The sequence below is a fragment of the Malaclemys terrapin genome, chromosome 1 (genome assembly GCF_027887155.1).
Source record: "Malaclemys terrapin pileata isolate rMalTer1 chromosome 1, rMalTer1.hap1, whole genome shotgun sequence".
In the NCBI taxonomy this organism is placed as follows: domain Eukaryota; kingdom Metazoa; phylum Chordata; order Testudines; family Emydidae; genus Malaclemys; species Malaclemys terrapin.
Window position 1 is genome coordinate 316,155,409 of NC_071505.1, and position 21,156 is coordinate 316,176,564.

General features: G+C 41.4%; 1 protein-coding gene across 1 annotated transcript in view; it reads right to left on the minus strand.

Annotated features, from left to right (window-relative positions):
- Positions 1-21,156, minus strand: part of CUL5 (cullin 5) — a 73,622-nt gene that overhangs the window by 13,120 nt on the left and 39,346 nt on the right. The window contains exons 6-13 of the mRNA XM_054015526.1: positions 21,010-21,155; positions 19,219-19,299; positions 17,465-17,558; positions 13,855-13,985; positions 9,174-9,281; positions 8,275-8,339; positions 2,798-2,930; positions 2,140-2,271 (exon numbers count right to left, since the gene is read on the minus strand). Of these exons, the coding sequence (XP_053871501.1) occupies positions 2,140-2,271; positions 2,798-2,930; positions 8,275-8,339; positions 9,174-9,281; positions 13,855-13,985; positions 17,465-17,558; positions 19,219-19,299; positions 21,010-21,155 (890 nt within the window). The remainder of the gene's footprint in view (positions 1-2,139; positions 2,272-2,797; positions 2,931-8,274; positions 8,340-9,173; positions 9,282-13,854; positions 13,986-17,464; positions 17,559-19,218; positions 19,300-21,009; position 21,156) is intronic.

Consider the following 21,156-nt stretch of genomic DNA (forward strand, 5'->3'; position numbering starts at 1 on the left):
ACTTTCACCATCTGAGTCAGATGCCAACTGCAGAAGGTGGTTTTTTTTTGTTTTTTTTTTTTGGTGGTTCGTCTTCTGTTGTTTCCGCATCGGAGTGTTGCTCTTAAGACTTCTGAAAGCATGCTCCAAACCTCGTCCCTCTCAGATTTTGGACGGCACTTCAGAGTCTTAAACCTGGGGTCGAGTGCTGTAGCTATCTTTAGAAATCTCACATTGGTACCTTCTTTGTGTTTTGTCAAATCGGCAATTAAAGTGTTCTTGAAATGAACAACATGTACTGGGTCATCATATGAGACTGCCATAAGTGAAATATATGGCAGAATGCAGGTAACACAGAGCAGGAGACATACAATTCTCCCACAAGGAGTTCATTCACAAATAGAACACTACTAGCTGTCACCTTCAGCCCCCAACTAAAACCTCTCCAGCGCATCTTCAGAGATCTACAACCTATCCTGAAAGATGATCCTTTACTCTCACAGATCTTGGGAGTCAGACCTGTCCTCGCTTACAGACAACCCCCCAACCTAAAGCAAATACTCACCAGCAACCACACATCACTGAACAAAACCACTAACCCAGGAACCTATCCTTATAACAAACCCCGATGCCAACTCTGTCCACCTATCTATTCAAGTGACATCATCATAGGACCTAATCACATCAGCCATACCATCAGGGGCTCGTTCACCTGCACATCTACCAATGTGATACATGCCATCATGTGCCAGCAATGCCCCTCTGCCATGTACATTGGCCAAACCGGACAGTCTCTACGCAAAAGAATTAATGGACACAAATCTGACATCAGGAATCAAAATACTCAAAAACCAGTGGGAGAACACTTTAACCTGTCTGGTCATTCAGTGACAGACCTGCGGGTGGCTATATTACAACAGAAAAACTTCAAAAACAGACTCCAAGGAGAGATTGCTGAGCTGGAATTGATATGCAAACTAGACACAATCAACTCCGGTTTGAATAAGGACTGGGAATGGCTGAGCCATTACAAACATTGATTCTATCTCCCCTTGTAAGTATGCTCACACTTCTTATCAAACTGTCTGTACTGGGCTATCTTGATTATCACTTCAAAAGTTTTTTTTCTCTTAATTAATTGGCCTCTCAGAGTTGGTAAGACAACTCCTACCTGTTTATGCTCTCTGTATGTGTGTATATATATCTCCTCAATATATGTTCCATTCTATATGCATCCGAAGAAGTGGGCTGTAGTCCACGAAAGCTTATGCTCTAATAAATTTGTTAGTCTCTAAGGTGCCACAAGTACTCCTGTTCTTCTTTTTGCGGATACAGACTAACACGGCTGCTACTCTGAAACCTTCACAAATTTAATTAACGCATTTTTTTTTAACCAGCGTCATCAGCGTGGAAGCATGTCCTCCAGAATGGTGGTTGATGCATGAAGGGGTATATGAATGTTTTAACATATCTGGCACGTAAATACCTTGCAAAGCTGGCTACAAAAGTGCCAAGCAAACGCCTGGTCTCACTTTCAGGTGACATTGTAAATAAGAAGCGGGCAGCATTATCTCCCGTAAATGTAAACAAACTTGTTTGTCTTAGTGCTTAGCTGAACAAGAAGTAGGATGGAGAGGACTGGTTGGCTCTAAAGTTTTACATTGTTTTGTTTTTGAGTGCAGTTATGTAACAAAAAATATCTACATTTGTAAACCCTACTTTCATGATAGAGAGTGAACTACAGTACTTGTATGAGCTGAATTGAAAAATACTAGTTCTTTGTCACTTGTACAATGCGAATATTTGTAATAAAAATCACAATATAAAGTGAGCAGTGTACACTTTGTACTCTGTGTTGCAACTGAAATAAATATATTTGAAAATATAAAAAACATACAAAATATTTAATAAATTTCAAGTGGTATTCGATTGTTTAACAGTGAGATTAAAAATACGATTAATGGTGATTAATTTTTTTGAGTTATTCACAGGAGTTAACTGTGATTAATCGACAGCCCTAATACAGAGGCATAAAATATCAAAACTGGGTACAATTTAAAATAGAAAAGTCACACATGATAGGAGAAACATTTAAATTGAAAAATAAAAACCGATCATCAACAGGAACTAAGAAATCAAACAAGGTTTCAGGATACTTACTCTCAGCCATTCCACCATATTCTCTTCAATTTCACTATCAGCTGATATATCTAGTATCAGACGTCTTGTTAAGTGAGCTTTGTGGTATCGCATGAAAACATCCTTATTCTGTACATATTTAAGTACCAAAAGCTGTTAAAAATAGATTTCAATGCCTATTTATTTCCATGCCAAATCAAACCACTTCATTTACAGTTTTTTGTTTTTTTTTCTTTTTCTCAAAACTGGTCCCACATATCACCATAAAATAAAACTAGTGCAAGGCTACTTTAGATTTCCTTACAAAAGGATCATGTTACAAGCTAGTCACCAGTTGTAAAATTGCTACAGTATCATAATCACCAATTTCTTCAACTGAATCACTGAGGAGCAAGCCCTTCAATGGTGCATCAGATCTGCTGTGTATTTAAACTTTAATTTCCTGTCTATATTTTCAGAGTCTTGCCCATTATATATGTAATACACAATATGTAAATTGTAAACTAGCACATTGACATTGCTGTCCTGTGACAGCATATGGACATATAAATATTCGCTGTGGAGGTTTCAGTTTCAACTATTAATATTCTAGTGTAGCAACGTTTTTGAAGATGAAATCCTGAACAACAGCAAAAATTATTTCTTAGCTTAATTAAAAAAGTTGAGAGCATGCACATACCACTTCCTTAAGCTTTGCTTCAATTTCTTCAGAGGTTAATTTTTTGCTTAGTGGTGTTTTTCTTAACAGCATGTCACAGTAATTAGCAAGCAGTTCAGGGCATTTGGACTCAGGCTGTGTTTTCAATCCAACCCTAAAAGCAACATGAAACGAAAACTCCATAAAACTGTGAAGAGAAACCTGCTATACCAGGTTAACTAGAAACTAAGATTAAAGGGAAGGGAATAAATGACCAGGTAAGAGATCCTACCTCAATTAAACTGTTGCAAAATGAAAGGTAATTCCCTCTTCCATTCCCCCTAACCCCACCCCATTCAGTCAAACAGTAACCAAAACATGTCCAAGTGTTTCCATTTGTCTCTTCAACTAATGTTGTTTGGAAATTTCAGAACTGCAATTAGCTAGGAATAATTTCAAACAGTAATTTGCATAAACATCTGAAAGGTGGGTGTCCACATACTGGTTAGAGTTCCAGAAAAGAATGATCAAATAAGGAATGCATTTTCTGTGTCTTCCTGTTACTAGTGCAATTTGATGGGTCCCAAGTAACAATGCGGAGAAATGCAGTTCATAGAAGCAAGAGAGCAAGCCATTATTGTCACAGACACACCAAAGAAGTATTGGATGCAAACCACTGGAAGGTGGTTCAGAGACAGACGACCTGAAATCCTGCTGCTACAAGCGGAATCAGCAGAACTACAATATTAAGGCCTGGTCCCCACTAAGTCCCCACTTCGGACTAAGGTACACAAATTCAGCTACGTTAATAACGTAGCTGAATTCGATGTACCTTAGTCCAAACTTACCGTGGGTCCAGACGCGGCAGGAAGGCTCCCCCGTCGATGCCGCGTACTCCTCTCGGCGAGCTGGAGTACCGGCGTTGACGGCGAGCACTTCCGGGATCGATTTATCGCGTCTTAACCAGACGCGATAAATCGATCCCAGAACATCGATTGCCTGCCGCCGGACCCTCCGGTAAGTGAAGACGTACCCTAAGACTATAGTGCCTCAAAGTATGCAAGGGCCACAAGATAGTATTCTTATGGAACACTTCAGACAACTCAGTGGTTTTAGGACAAAAAAGCATCTTGTAGTACAGGGTTATCTGATGGCCTTTTAAAGGTCTCAGAAATGAAAGTATAGCACCTTTAGGTTATTGTAAGTCTTGAAGCCTTGGCTTTGGAATAATTCTCAGGATTTTCTGAATGATGGGATCATGCTGATTTTCGGGCCATAGAAGCATTCAACAGGTATCAAAGCTTTATTTTGTCTGCTCAAGGTTTAGGGTACAAACTAGGCAGGAAAATGTCCTGGTTAAAGTAAAACAGACCAAAAGGTAGAAAACTTGGACAAATTCATGGAATGAATGACATGCAGAATTCTGAATAGGAAGAGGACAAAACAGTCAGTTTTTCTACCATTCACATTAATATTATGACCTCTAGGAAAACTATAGGCCAGGAATGTCATTAGTGGTTCAAATGGTGGAAGAGGGCGTGGTAGAAAGGCTAAGCTGTGAAAGAACTATATGTAGGTTCTAGGGAGGAACCACAAACTTAATCAGGAATCTTTGTTTGGAAACTGTGTTAAGAAACTGGACTTTGGTGAGTGAAAAATCTAATGGAATTCTCTCTATATTACCTTACCTGGAGAAAACTGGGCTCCAAGCTTCTGCCAAGTGGGTTCCTTTAATAATTTAGGAGGCATAGCAATCTCTCTTACTATAGTTTACCCCAGTCTAGGTTAGCAGAAACATGACACTGGTGCTGCACAACTCTGGTGAAATCCCATGTGAAATTTTCCATATAAGGCACTGACAGGCAAACAGATGTGGGTAAAAGTTTCTATGATGAACGATTGCCCTACCTGTAGCCCAAGTCCATATGGACACCCAGGAATGTTCTGAGATGCTGACTGTGGGAATACCAGAGAAAATATTCCTTTTGAGTTGTTAGTGGGAAATGGTGTAACCGGGTAACCCCAGAGTGCACAGATGCAAACCCAACAAGGCCAGATACAGTGGCCCAGAAGCTGAGCTAACAGTTTTCCTTTACCAGGGAAGAAAATCAGTGTCGACCATTTTGGTGGTCAAAAATCATGCCAGAAGCAGGGGGAAAGATACAGTTCAAGGTCTTATGGATTCAAAACCCTGCTGGGAGAAATGGTAAAGAGCACCCCCTCAAACTCATGATATCCAGCAGATGTGGGAAAAGCCCCAGCTGGGTATAAAGCAACTGTTTAGGGAAATGCAGAGAAAACGAAGGTGGGAAATTTCCCCTTAATCTATGGCTTCAGGGTAGTCAGTCAAGATGAATCATTGAACTAGAGTGGGGATGGATGAGGAAGCACAGCTCACCTCTCTTCAGCAGGTGTGAAGAATAGAGATTCCACCTCATCCAGCAAGAGAAACTGCTCACTTGACAGAGGCACTACAATACTAATATCCCCTCTCCAGGGGGCCAAGCCTCTCATGGCTGCCCCAGCCAACCAGAAGTATTGGGAGTGCCAAGGGCTCTGGGTGAGCCATGAACTCTACCCAGTCCCAACAAGCTGTGGGATTCAGCACTTGGATCCTCCCGCACAGCAGTCTGGTAACTGTCCAACAAGGGGAGCTCAACCAGATCTGACACAACACACTATACGCCGTTGTCAGGAACTATGTCTTAGGATTCTATTTGCTTAAAGTAACAGTAACTATCGTCTTCCCTTAAAAATGCAACTTTTTAAACATTAGAACTAAAGTGTTTTTGCCCAAGTGATCAAGGCTCTTAATTTTCAACTTTGACTGTTGCAAATAAGTGGTTTTCAGACCACGAGAGCTGACAAGTTTGTCAATGAGTAGCTGTCAGAGACCCCACCCATCAGTGCTTTGTGTAAACACTGTTCACAATTAAGAGACTCCCTGAAAAAAGCAACAAGCTATATCGGGTACTGAAGATTCATACCATGTTGACATTCATAGTCAGTTGTATGTTTAAGTTTTAGAGGAATCACATTGACTTCTACATAAACTTAAATCATTACACAAAAACCCTGACTTCTTTGAATACAAAGTTTTCAGTTTTTCAATTTAAAATAGATACTGAATTACTTCACAATTTTAAAACCAGAATTAAAAGAAAAATACAGCCTCTACCCATAACAGTAATCTATAAGAAGGAACCATTTTTACTGGATACAGCTATCATATGGTTATTATAAGCAGATTCATTTTATATGAGTACGGTCCTACCAAATACACTGCTATGAAAAAAGCGCCATGGGCTGTGAAATCTGGTCTTTTGTGTGTTTTTACCCTGTACCAGCAGTTCTCAAACTTTAGCAACCCGAGGACCCCCATTTGATTTAAAAATTTTCACGGACCCCCAACCCTCCTGCTCAGCCCCAGGCCCCACCCCCACTCCACCTTTTTCCCCAAGGTCCCACCTTTTTCTGGCCCCGCTCCATCCCTGCCACCTCTCCTCCCAGCACACCCCGTCCCTGCTCCTCCCCCTCCCTCCCAGCGCCTCCTGCATGCCACTGAACAACTGTTCCCAGGCGTGCAAGAGGCACTGGAAGAGAGGGGGAGGAGTTGATCAGCGGGACCGGCGGACCCCCTGGAGTACCCTCGCGGACCTCAGTTTGAGAAATGCTGCCTTGTACTATACAGATTTCACGGGGGAGACCAGCGTTTCTCAAATTGGGGGTCCTGACCCAAAAGGGAGTTGCAAGATTATTTTAAGGGGGCAGGGGGGCCACAGTATTGCCAACCTTACTTCTGCGCTGCCTTCAGAGCTGGGCGACCGGAGAGCAGTGGCTGATGGCCGGGCACCCAGCCAGCAGCAGTGCAGAAGTAAGCGTGGCAATACCATGTCATGCTACCCTTACTTCTACATTGCTCTCTTCAGAGCTGGGCGGCCAGAAAGTGGCAGTTGCTGACCAAGGGCCCAGCTCTGAAGGCAGCAGCACAGAAGTAAGGGTGGCAATACCATACCAGGCCATCCTTACTTCTGCGCTGTTGCTGGTGGTGGTTCTGCCTTCAGAGCTGGGATCCCGGCCAGCAGCTGCCGCTCTCCAGCTGCCCAGCTCTGACGGCAGTGCTGCTGCCAGCAACAGAGTAGAAGTAACGATAGCAATACCACAACCTCCCCTACAATAACCTTGCGACCTCCACACAACTCCTTTTTGGGTCAGGACCCCTACAATTACACCATAAAATTTCAGATTTAAATATCTGAAATCATTAAATTTACAATTTTTAAAATCCTATGACTGTGAAATTGACCAAAATGGACTGTGAATTTGGTAAGGCCCTATATATGAGACGGCTACAGAATTTAGATGCAGGTTGTCACAGCATACTCAGGGTTTGTATATAATCCTATGTTGATGTTCCATAGGACAGAGAATGGGCAATTTCACCTTTCCAAATGAGGCTCCTGGCCAAAAAAGGGTCTCTATAGCTTACCAAGTTTTGCATTCTCAGTTTGAATGCTTACTTCCCTAGGGTTCCTATTGTTTGGACACAAGGATTTTTTCTGCCTTTGACATTTCTACCTCAAGAATAGACCATGCCCTGATTGATACCAGGTCCTTCTGGACCTAGTGACCATCTCGTGGTCTCTTTAACTGAAGTTCTCTCCTTCAAATTACAGCTTGAAACTGCTGCCTTGCTGTGGAAATTCACAGTCTGCTCACAGGTCACAAAAATCCTGGTGAATAACTACTGCACGAAGCTCCCCACACACAGTGCACCTATGTCTTTTTTCATCCCACTTCCTCCGCTATTTTCATCATTATCTCAGTGAAAAAGAAAGTAACAAATGTGTATAAAATAAAAGTGCAGTAGGACAGAAAGTGATGACAATGGCCTCTTCCTTCCTGCCTGATTCAATGACAGAAATTAAAACAGTAAAGGGAAGTAAAAGTTGTAGTTACCCTAGCTGAGGGGAATGAAAACGCTTGGCATTCACTGCCAGCTCTCAGTATGAAAGAGGACTATCCATCAGTCTGGATAGTGGCAGTCCAATAACAATATGTAGAGAGACAAGGATTTGTGTATTGATACATACACAGCTCAACAGCAACTTTACATAATTAATAAAAACACCATTTAAATAAGGACAGGTTAAAAAAAAAAAAAGAATCACTATCCCTAAACAGTCCTAAACTTATGTAGACCCCAACTCTAAGTCATTATAAACAATGTAAAAATATTTAAGCAACAAAATACTACAAGTAAAAGCCAGCTTGATAGGCTACATTTTTTATTTAATAACTGATCTGCTGTCATGTGAAAAAGTTCCTCAGAGTATGAAAAAAGGTACAAAGCCCCAACAGGCCTTTAGTTTGCTTTTCTGTTGACCCCAAAAGCACTCAAAGTAAACTGTAGTATGGCATTACATAGTCTTCTTAAAACATTTTAAAACATTATTGAACTCACCTGTTCAAATTTAAATTTGAAATACTTGATTCACATTAGTATTTAAATGGCTTACCCTTTCTGCTTCAATGGCAATTCAAGTTTAAATATTGTAGCATCATTCACAACTGCCTTATATGCCTAAAATGAATAGTTAAAATAAGAGTATAAAACACGTCATTCAATTTTTTTAATAATGTATTCAAATATGAAACAATTCACATCTCTAATTTTTTAATTTACTATAGCAAGTGTCTGTACCCTCTCATCCATGTCCTTTACTAGTCCAATATGTTTGTAGACTGCTTTTCAATATGTGTGTCTTAGAAGCAGGCTAAGGCTTTTTTAGTATTAAATCCATCGATTTTAAATTCATCAGTGCTATACGTTTCCAGGGCTTGTCAGTGATTTCCCCAATTCTTGTATGTCACTGACAGGCCCTGGAAATGTATAGCACTGATGAATTAAAAATCAATTGATTCAACACTAAGAATGTCTTAGACGCAGACTAATGCTACCGTACTGAAAAACAGCTTTTTCTTAAGCCCCGATTCAGCAAGATACTTCAGCACATGCTTAACTTTAAGCATGTGAGGGGTTCCACTGAAGTCAGAGGACTATTCAGAATTATACGTACAACCTGGAGCATAACTACTTTGCTGAATCAGGCACTTAGACTATAAGCTCCTCAGCACAGTCAGCATCTTCATAGGTGCTGTACAATTAAACAACACTACCAGCTCCAGGCCTGACTGGGTCCTTTGGGCACTACCACAATACAAATAATAAAAATCAGGTTACCAATTACCTTAAAAAGATTCTAACCAGACTTTTATTCAACAAGTTTATTAGCATAAGAACAGACTTCAGGACTCATCAATAAACAGGCAATGGGATTTCAGAGGCATAATTTGTTATGGATTTCAACAATTTAAAATAAATGAAGACAAAGATCAGTTATATTAAAACATATACCTTATCTCTTGCAGTAAGAAACCTTGGGTCATCTTGAAAAGCTTCTTTAACCAGCTTACTAAATCGATTAAATAATGTAAGCAACTGCTCTACATATTTCTCAGAATCCTAAAATTAAAGCAGCAAAACAAAACAAATGAAAACAAAAAAAACAATCTCCAGGTGAAAAAAAAAAGAGAGGTTACTCACCTTGTGCAGTAACTGAGGTTCTTTGAGATGGTTCTCACTGCGGGTTCTCCACTTTAGGTGTCTTGATGCCCTGCGCTTGTAATTGGAGATTTGTCGTAGCAGTGCCTGACTGCACCGCGCCTGCGCCATCTTGTGCCACTATGGACGGTTACATAGCAGTGCACAGCTAACTGTCCCTCGGTTCCTTCTCTACCCCAGAGAATCTACGTGAAACTCCGAAGTAGAGGGGAGTAGGGAGGGTAGTGGAGCACCCACCGGGACAACCATCATGAAGAACCTCAGGTACTGCACTTCTCTTCTTCAAGAAGTGTCCCTTTGGGTGCTCCACTTTAGGCGACTGTTGAGCAGTGCCCCTCAGTGGAAGGGAGGGGCTTCGGAGTTTCGATATTGACGCTGGATAACACTGAGAGTCCAAAGTGAGCGTCTGATGCTGACTTCTTGTTCTTTAGCATAGTGCTTTGGGAATGTATGGCTGATGCCCAGGTTGCTGCTCTGCAAAGGTTAGCGACGGGGACATTACTAAGAAAGGCCACAGATGCTGCCTGTGCTCTGGTAGAGTGCGTGCGGACTCCCACTGGGCCTTGTAGGTTGGTGTTTTGGTAGCAGAGGTGGATGCATGCTGATATACATTTGGATAGTCTCGGTTTTGAGATGTTTTGACCCATCGAGCATTCTGTTATGGAGACAGATAGTCTTGGTGATTTTCTGAATACTTTTGTTTCTTTCAGTGTAGAAGCTAATGCTCTTTGGATGTCCAGTCTTTATCTTTAAAGAATGCTGTGTATGGGGGATGTTCCATTAAGGCACCTAATTCTCTCTCTCATCTGGCGGATGTGATGGCAATGAGGAAGGCCATCGATGTGACAATCCATCTCCGAATGGTTGGGAGATAGTGTCTGTTTCTAGCATTAGAACGTGCAGTTGTCTTGTGCCCTCGAGCACACCTTCAAAATTGCTCGCTAGTGTTGGATTGTTGGGACGTCGAAGGTTGGTTTTGGGTCTGTCAACGTCTGGTTTGCTGCTGTTTGCAGTGCTGGTCATACTTTCTATGTTGTGTGTATGGAGGCGATCAGGCTCCCTGGTTATAATACCTGTCCTTTTTCTTTTTATTTGCAGGCGTGTAGATATCCATGGATTTCAAAGTTGCCCATGTGTCTTTCAGGGTGTGGAGAGACCCATCTGTTTTAGCCACAAATAATTTTGGGTCTTCAAAGGGAAAGTCTTCGACTGTAGCCTGGACCTCCATAGGGAACCTTGAGTGAGGGAGCCAGCCGCAATGGACCATGCAGCCATGTCTACGGAGTCAAGAGAGGCCTATAAAGCTGTTCGGCGATGAGATGTCCTTCAGCGATATTAACTTTAAATTGTTCTTTTTTTATTGTCAGGCACACTATCAATAAATCCTGACATTTCTGAAAAGATAGTGTATGTGTGTATTTTGCCAGTAGGGCTGCATAATTACTATACGGAACTGAAGTGTCGCAGAGGAAAAGGCCTTGCGGACGAAGATGTCTAATCTTTTCCAGTCTATCATATGGGGTTGTTCTGGAGTGGTGTTGTTTTCCCCTCTCATTTACTGCCTCCACCACTAGTGAGTTTGGTGTGGTGTGTAAATAAAAACTCAGCTCCTTTAGATGGCAAATAATATTTTTTGTCCAATCTCTTGCATGATGCTGTTGCTGGTGTCTGCCAGATGTTTTTGGCAGGCTCCATAATAGCATCGTTGATCGGTAATACTATCTTTGCTGACTGGGATGACTGGAGTATGTCCAGTGACTTATGTTGAGATTCAGGTACCTGTTCTAATGAAATAGCTAAGGATTCTGCCACCTTTTGAAGAGGTCCTGAAAGGCCTTGAAATCATCCCAATGGTTAGGGACGGTGGCCTTATGGTTTCATCCGATGACAAAGATGAGAGGTGTGCATGTGGTGAGGTTTCCTGGTCGGGGGGGAGGAACAGCTCAGTGGTTTGAGCATTGGCCTGCTAACCCCAGGGTTATGAGTTCAATCCTTGAGGGGGCCACTTAGGGATCTGGGGCAAAATCAGTACTTGGTCCTGCTAGTGAAGGCAGGGGGCTGGACTCTATGACCTTTCAAGGTCCCTTCCAGTTCTAGGAAATAGGATAGGATACATCTTCGGTTTCCTCAGTCACTTCCTCTTGTATTTCTGAGGGTGCTGGGATAGTTGGCAATAGGAATTGTGCAGCTCTCAATCTTAGCGGGCTAGTAGACCTGTGGTGTTGGGCCCTGTATATAGCCCATGGATTCCAGTATGGCAAGTTTGGTGGCAATGGCACGGGGGGCAGGGCCCATACCAGGTACATGCCTCTGCAGATGAGTGGTGTTCTGATAGATGAGACGATCCACGTTTGGGTGAGGAGTGACGAGGAGTATATGTGACTGGGTCATCCTCGTCACTAGACAGAGGTGGAGCTGATCTAGGTGGAATATTCGAATGGCTCGGTACCGATCTGGATGGAGTACCCTCAGTACCGAGTAGAGGGGACTAATAGATCCACATGTCTCATGAACTGTTGCAGAACCGTGAGCTTTGGTACTGGGGATGGTGTTGCTGACAGCCTGGGAGTGTAAACTGTAGCCACCGGTGCCAAAGATCTCGAGTAGTGCAGCATAGGAACCACAGGTGGCGCCACTATGCCAGTTGGTGCCAAGCTTCTTTTCGCCTCTGTGGGTGCCAACGTGGAAGGTTTCACTTTGCTCTGTGAACCTCCATTCGAGCTTGCCCTCATAGGGTCTTTCGCTTTCTGAGGACTCTCAGTACTGGAGGGTCCCAGTGTCTCATGGTCCAATGCACTAAGTGCCATCGGTACTGGGGTAGATTTTTCGGGCGGGGATTGCTTTTCCTTGGCTGATTCCCAGTGCGGAGAATTCTGGGACCACTTTTTGGTAGCCTTCTTGGGTAAAGACTCCTTCATAGATGTTGCTGGAGCGGGCGACCGTTGGCCCGGAGGTGTCCTGGACTCAGGGTCCACGGCCGGCCTGAGTGATTTCTCTATCATAAGGAATTTAAGTTTGAGATTCCAGCAGTGTGGGCACTTCTGAGTAATAAGTGTTACTGACTGACAGGCTGGCGCTGGGACAGGCAGCTGACGCACTGTGCATGACTGTCAGAAACCTGGACTGACAGTCTGCAAGTCAGGCAGCATTTGAAGCCTGGTGGTCCGGGCATGCCTGCAAAAGTCTATCCCCCAACAAAAAGGGATGGTAGTAATCCTACGGGAGGATAAACTTATCTTTCTACTGAGGGGTAGATAAGGAAGAAAAAAATTTTTTTTAAAGTAAAATAAAATAAGTATAAAGGTAGAATATCTAACTACTGCTTATACTAACAACTATGAACTACCTAAACGCTAATCTTATCAAAGGTAAGAGAGGGCCGCTGCTGATCACTTCGACTCAAGCCGAAGGTGGTAGAGAAGGAACTGAGGGACCGTTAGCCGCGCACCACTATGTAACTGCCCGCAGTGGCATGAGATGGCGCATGCGTGGCCCAATCGGGCACTGCTACCACAAATTTCCGATGACAAGTGCAGGGCGTCAAGACAACTAAAGTGGAGCACCCACAAGGACACTCCTCAAAGAATAATATGTGATCACGTAATTAATGACCATTAGAAATTAGAGACTATCATAATACACATGCATAGGTAAGGCACGAGTAGGCAACGTTAACTGTATTTCCCTAACTTAAGTGTTTTGGCTTTGCAATTTTTACATTCTTTTAATGTAGTTTTTGGTATGAAATTTCCTACTTAAAAATGTGTATGTGTACATTGAGTATTTAAAAACCTTATAAATGCCAAATCAAATCAGTTTTCACTGGAGGGATATCTACGCTCCAGAGGCAGGGCGGTGGTACCTGTGTCTATTATGTCTCCTGTGTGGCTACAACTATTAAAAACAACCCCCACCATCTAGGATTTTTAAAAAAATAACCGAAAAATATATTTTGTCCTCTTGCTTGAAAAACAAACATTTCTGAGAAACTTCCACACAAAAAAAATACCATTCCTTAGTTCAGAACAAGCATGCCAAATTTTAATCTCAAAAGGTAACAGGTTCAAAAAGTTATAAGTAATTGAAAAAGTCCTTTATAACTAAATTGCTAATACATCTAACTATAGGGATTGATATGCGCTCCCTCCAATTTATCATCTGCACATTTTCTTTAAATTTCATGTTTTAATATATGGATCCAGTATTTGTAAGTTCAAACATCCAAACAAGGATTCAGGTATAATTGTACAAAATTCCTTTTAGGATGTTTTAAATTCTGATCTCTTAAAGAGAAAGTCAAAGTGTTTGTTGACATATCTATTAAATTTAAAAAATATATGTTTACACTTGCATGTAATATACCCAGTAATCCCACTATTGGGGGGGGGGGGGGGGGGGGCATTTTTTGTTTTCCTTTGCAAGAGGTTCTTGCTGACTATTGAAATTTCCCCCCCCCTCAAGACCATACACTTACAGTAGTAATAGTTTCAGCAGCTGCTACCATATCTGCTAGTCCAGCACTAACAATATGCTCTTCCAAGTCTTTTAACATGGGCTCTATTCCATTAGGAACTTTATCCATCAGTGAAAACATTAGATGCAACTCTGGAAAAAACACAAAATACTGATGAAACCACTAGTCACTCCATATGTAACAACCAGACAATGCTTTAAGTAAAATTTGTATATGTTCTGTTCACACGAATATCTCAAATGGGACATAAAAATCACAAAAATAGTAGAGTAAGCGATCTCAATAACCATACATCCCCTCAAATAGTTTTATATTAATATTACTGAAACTTCTTCAAAATGTGAACTCCACAAGGAAAGGATTCTTCTCTTTGAGAAGTTAGTAAAAATGCTTAGTAGAATGTTAGAGAATAAAAACTTTTCTGTATTCACCAATAAAAAAAACTATAATAAAAAAATCACTGGCAACCAGGAATAGGTCAACATATATGCATTATCCTCCCCTTCTCTCAGTGTTTAATTTATTTTCTTTTTTGCTAGATTACTTGTACACACACACACACACACACACACACACACACACACACACACACACACGTTCAAACTAAATGCATCTCATATCATAAGCAGTTCTCGTCCCACATCCCATTTTTGTGTCATCTTGTTCATGAAGAAGTAGGTTGGGGTACAACTAGAACCCCTTTTCCCACCTTCAATCACACTCATCCTCTCCAGTTGCCTCAACTTTCCTAGTAACAATGGATCTCAGAATTAGAAGCAAGATTGGGAACTGCTATACAAGCAGGGTTGTATTGTTTTGGTCCTGCTGCTTGTCCCAAAAAACATCTGTGGCAAAGAATTCTTTGGTCCCTTTTTTCTGAATCAATATCCTCTCTAGTTCTTCCTCCCCACTGCATCCACAAGAAGAGTAACAAAGGCATCTCCAACCTTTCTCTAGTTTTTTCCCCTAATAATAACCTCCAAGAAAGATGTAATAAATTACATCTGAGCCTTTGAGAAAGTACATAGATAAAATGTCAGAGATACAAATATTAGCATTAAAACACTTTGACAACTATTTCAAGTTTTTAATTTGTTTTGAGTTTACAAAGATTAACAACTTAGATTTGACAAATAAAATGATTGTAGGTATAAAACTCCTCGATTGCCCCCCACCCAGCTCCCCTCCCCATGCCCCTTAATTGTCCCCTATCCAGCTTAGGGTTACCATATTTCAAGTTTCCAAAAAGAGGATACTGCCGTGCATGTGTACTGGGAGGGACTATTTGGGGGGTTTGGGAGGGGGTACTGCAGCCTCACTCTTGAGTGAGGGACACAGTGCCAGCCCGTCAGTCAGCACCTCCCTGCGGGCTTCCTCCCACCCCAAAGTGGGGAGTCGGGGCCTGGCTCTGTCACCCCTCCTGGCCAGGCTCTGAGGCCCCGCAATGGAGCAGCCGGCCCGGCCGAGAGGCACTTGGCAGCTCTGCTCACCTGGTGGGCTGGGCGGCCCAGTTCCCTGCTTGTCCCACTCACTGAGCCTGAATGCCAGCACCTGCTCATTCGCTCACGTGGCCCACTTGCCCCATCCCTGAGCTGCTGCCGGCCAGTGGAGGAAGGAGCTGTGGCTGAACAAGCAGCTGCCTGGGACACACTGCGTCCCACAGCCTAGCCCAGCTGCCCACCCCTTGCTGGGAGACGCTGCGCTGAGGAGTGGGCACTGCTCTGCACGGCTCCAGCCCGTTTGACCTTTAAAGTCCACTCAAAAGTTTCTGGAGGTCCAGATTTGGTCCTCAGTCTGCCTATTGGCTACCCCAGCTCACAATATAAAATGACAAATGAAATATGAAAGGTGGGAGAATACATTATAGGCATGGTTGCATCTTTTAATTTAAGATTCAGCTATTTCCATCTACCTCCTTAACCCAGCCATCAAGTGGCTGATTTCTTATAGTCAATAGGGTAGAGGTGAGTTTTGAAGAGATCTGAAATAAATGGTAGTAGCCTTACAGATCAATTCAAGAGAAGGCATAAAGAACATGATGGAAAGATGTTGTAGCCATGTTGGTCCCAGAATATTAGAGAGACAAAGTGGGTGAGACAAAGTGGGTGAGGTAACATCTTTTACTGGACCTCACCCAACTTGTGTCTCTAGCATGAAAAAAGGAACAGAGAGGCATGTAAGTAACTAGCAAAGTTTCTAAAGAAAGTATCTTATTTGAAGTACCTCTATAGCTTTGGGTTCAAATAAACCTACTGTACTCCTTTGGGGACTGAAAGTTATACTATAACGAGCAGACATGACCCGTGCCTGCCAATTTGCGGGGAGGGGGGAGTGAGGGCAGCCAGTTTCACCAGTGTTACTGAGCATGTTCAATCCTGCAAGCATACTCAGTACAAGCCAAGCAGCAAATGGGGACTTTGCTATATTCAGTCCTGGTCTAGTGCCAAGAAAGTATTGCTAGACGGAGGGATCAGTCTGATGTAGTATAAAACATTCACTTCTAGACCTGGCATTTCAGAACATATTTGATCTTAAGACTATCTGAAAGCTGAGAACCCCAGTTCTGACGTGTGTATAGAAATGAAAATGGGATAGCTCAGTGGTTTGAGCATTGGCCTGCTAAACCCAGGGTTGTGAGTTCAATCCTTGAGGGGGCCATTTAGGGATCTGGGGCAAAAATCTGTCTGGGGATTGGTCCTGCTTTGAGCAGGGGGTTGGACTAGATGACCTCCTGAGGTCCCTTCCAACCCTGATATTCTATGATTCATACAGTTACAAAAATTCAACAATTTGGTTGCAGGATTCTGTGCTTTTAAAAATAACCACACTGATTTCTGGTTTTCTTTGTCAATTCCCCTACTTCATTTCTGACATTTTAGTAGCTATCATCTTGAATGGCCAGCAGATCAGCACCTTCACAAATCTTTCCTACTTCAATCACCCCACTCTCAAAATCTCTAGAAGCAAACGCTTCAAACCATCTTTTAAATGGCATACAGCATTAATCTTCAGCTCTCTCAGGTCTTGAGATATTGGGTGTGAAACAGGTGAAAGACATGCAGAGGTACTTTATTCGCTGACCAGTTCATTCTTCCAAACGTTGGTCCTGGACCAGAAATAGTAATTAAAACACCCAACGCTTTCCCTGCCTTCAAAAGCAGTATCTTGGTAAAGGAGAGAGATTTCCAGAGAGAGGTATTTTATTTTTAAAATTACTCAAGTTCAAGAGGATGCAATGCTCTGAAGAAGAGCCCCAAAGTTGATTAAAATTGGAGAAAGCAGGTTGTTGCAAAAGAAAGAATAAATGTGTGTAAAAAAAAAATCCTTCGTCACAATTAGCCTTTCACGAAAAGAAGAGTTATCCAGTCAGTCAAACTGGGGTATTGAAGGTACAGAGTATAAACACATTTAAAAACACATTTCCCTACAATGGCACATGGAAGCATATGCTTTTTGTGGAATGAAAGGGCTCCATATGCAATAAAAAGAAACATGTAGCCGCCTCAGTTACAAAATGGTAATCAGATACATTTATTAAGAATTTTTTTTTTTTTTTTTTTAAATCTAGCTGACTGAGATCATGCTGCAATATTTTTTAAGCTTCACTTACTTTCCGTTTCATTTCGTTTGATCATGCCTTGGCATTCAGCTAAAATAGTTTCTTTAAATGAGGTCACCAGAGCATTCACACAGCACTCCATAAGCTGAAATGTATTAAGAAATATAGTTAGATTATTACTGTACAATCCTTTGAATGCCAGTTTGTTCTCTCTAAGTTCATGTTCAATATAAATACTAGCCTCTCCTCATGCACTACAGCTCAGAAAAATGTTTCATGCTCATAGGCTGTACTTAATACAGAAATTATGACACCACGAAACAAAGTAATACTTCAGTTCATAGGTGTTTTTCCTTTAAAGCATGTAGCATGGGAAATGTAGTAGCTTCTCTCATGAAAGAGTGAACAGTTTAATATTTCTGTGGCCTCTTCCTCACAAGGAAGTATCAGTTCTGGAACAGTAACTACCCTACTTAGTTTCCAAATGCACTTCCAACAGCGAAGAATAGTTCATTCCAGTGTACCCTACCTGGCCTGATTTAGTTTGCTTTGAACAAGAGCCTAATGACAATTCTAGCGCAGAAATTACTTCTACACTCAAGAGATTGGCAGATGAGACACAATTTTATATACTGCTTACCATTCATCTTAGCTAGGGATGCCCCACTTATGATGTAATGCAGAAGGCGACCAAGCAAATCCTGACCACTACAGATCTTAGGGTGTTTGTTTAAAATAGTTTTGTGTCCTGAACAAATTTCAGCACAGGAAACTACAAATTGCTTCTTGCTGCACTTAAATCTCTCCCTGGAGTTTCACCCTGATAGAGTATTTTTCACTTTCCTTCTTAAGCTGTTTGGTGAGCACTGGTAAACCGTTGATGTACTTCACACCAGAGATCGTTACATTTCAGTTATGGAGGGAGCAAATTTAGTCATTTACCAGTTATGAAGTGTTTGGGGAGTTTCATGTGATAAACAGTGAACTTTTCCAGATATTGTAAGCTGGCACTGAATAACCTTTTACCTCCTAGGACTGCCTACCTACTTCCCAAGTCACTATAACCCACTAAGTGCAACATAAATTGTACTAACTTACATTTAAAAAAATGGCAAACCCATTCCCAATCCAACAATCAAGTACTGAATCTAAAACAGGAGAGTTGTAAATTAAAAATCTGTACTTTTACTGTATTTTCCACAGAACGTTTAGTAAGACTCCAAACTACAAAGTAGAGCAGTGGTCCTCAAACATTTTACTTCACGCTCCTCTCTTACCTTTTGTCCACACCCTCCCCCCCCCCCAAGAGCCAGGGCCGGGAATGAGGCCGTGGCTCTGGGAGGGGCCCCACAGATGGGTACGGGGACTGAGACTGGGGCCACAGCTGAGGGCGCGGCTGGGAGTTGAGCCTCGTCTGGGGCCTGCAGGCAGGGCCTGGCGGATGGGATGAGGGCCAGAAGCAGAGCTGGGTGGTGCTCTCTCCCGCCCCCCCCGTGGGGGCTGGCCCGGGCCCACCATCCCCCCAGAATGTTTCTCCCCAGCCCCCTCGGGACACACACCCCACATTTTGGAGACCTTTGAAATAGGGCCTACTGATTTTTATTTTTAAAATAAGTAAAACTAATAGTGGATTTAAAATAAAAATAAAAATAAGGCTTCTAGTATGTCAGATCTTCTGACTGCAATTATGTGTTAAAATAAAAATGCAAGACAAATTATGATCAAAACTGACATCAGAACCCTTTACTACTATTGAAATACTGCACATGATTTTACTACATATACAACTAAGTTTTTAAACTTACCGCTTCTACAGAGTTACATTCGCGCCTTGTCTCTAGATACCTTAATGCTCTTTTCTCTTCTTCCTTTAATTTAGCGTCTGCCTGTGCAGAAGCAGAACAGCAATCATTTTAAGTACCAACAACAGAACAGTTATCACATGACTATCTTTATACTAGGGCTGTCGATTAATCGCAGTTAACTCACATGATTAACTCAAAAAAATTAATTGTGATTAATCGCACTGTTAAACAATAGAATACCAATTGAAATTTATTAAATATTTTGGATGTTTTTCTACGTTTTCAAATATATTGATTTCTATTACAATGCAGAATACGAAGTGTACAGTGCTCACTTTTATATTATTTTTTTATTACAAATATTTGCATGGTAAAAACGATAAACAAAAGAAATAGTATTTTTCAATTCACATCCTACAAGTACTGTAGTATGATCTCTTTATCTTGAAAGTGCAAGTTACAAATGTAGGTTTATTTTGTTACAGAACTCAAAAACAAAACAATGCAAAACTTTAGAGCCTACAAGTCCACTCAGTTCTACTTCTTGTTCAGCCAATTGCTAAGACAAAAGTTTGTTTACATTTCCGGGAGATACTGCTGCCTGCTTCTTACAATGTCACATGGAAGTGAGAACAGGCGTTCGCTTGGCACTTTTGTAGCCAGCATTGCAAGGTATTTACATGCCAGATATGCTAAACATTCGTATGCCCCTTCATGCTTCAGCCACCATTCCAGAGGACATGCTTCCATGTTGATAATGCTCGTTAAAAAAAATACTGCGTTAATTAAATTTGTGACTGAACTCCTTGGGGAAGAACTGTATGTTTCCTGTTCTGTTTTACCCGCATTCTGCCATATATTTCATGTTATAGCAGTCTTGGATGATGACCCAGCAAATGTTCATTTTAATAACATTTAACAGTAGATTTGACAAAATGCAAAGAAGGTACCAATGTGAGATTTCTAAAAATAGCTACAGCACTCGACCCAAGGTTTAAGAATCTGAACTGCCGTCCAAAATCTGAGGGATGAGGCGTGGAGCATGCTTTCAGAAGTCTTAAAAGAGCAACACTCAGATGCGGAAACTACAGAACCCAAACCACCAAAAAAGAAAATCAACCTTCTGCTGTTGGCATCTGACTCAGATGATGAAAATGCACATGCGTTGGTCTGCACTGCTTTGGATCGTTATCAAGCAGAACCCATCATCAGCATGGAAGCATGTCCTCTGGAATGGTGGTTGAAGCATGAACAGGCATATGAATCTTTAGCACATCTGGCACGTAAATATCTTGCGACGCTGGCGACAACAGTGCCAAGCGAATGCCTGTTCTCACTTTCAGGTGACACTGAACAAGAAACAGGCAGCAGCATCTCCTGCAAATTTAAACAAAACTTGTTTGTCTGTGCGATTGGCTGAACAAGAAATAGGACTGAGTGGACTTGTGGGCTCTGAAGTTTTACATGGTTTTGTTTTTTAATGCAGTTATCTTTTTGTACATAATTCTACATTTGTAAGTTCAACTTTCATGATAAAGAGATTGCACTACAGTACCTTTATTAGGTGAACTGAAAAATACTATTTCTTTTGTTTTTTACAGTGCAAATATTTGTAATCAAAAATAAATATAAAGCAAGCACTGTATACTTTGTATTCTGTGTTGTAATTGAAAACAATGTATTTGAAAATGTAGAAAACACCCAAAAATATTTAAATAAATGGTATTCTATTATTGTTTAATCACATGATTAATTTTTTTTAATCGCTTGACAGCCCTACTTTATACTTACATATTTCATATAATTCTGTACTCCATTTTGTTGTAAATAAGAAGGGGCTTGTGTTCTATAAAATCTCTCTGTTGAATCCAAATATGCCTTCTCAAAGTTATCCCGATAAATCTGAAGTTTATCTTCAGGATTAGAACAAAGGTTAAC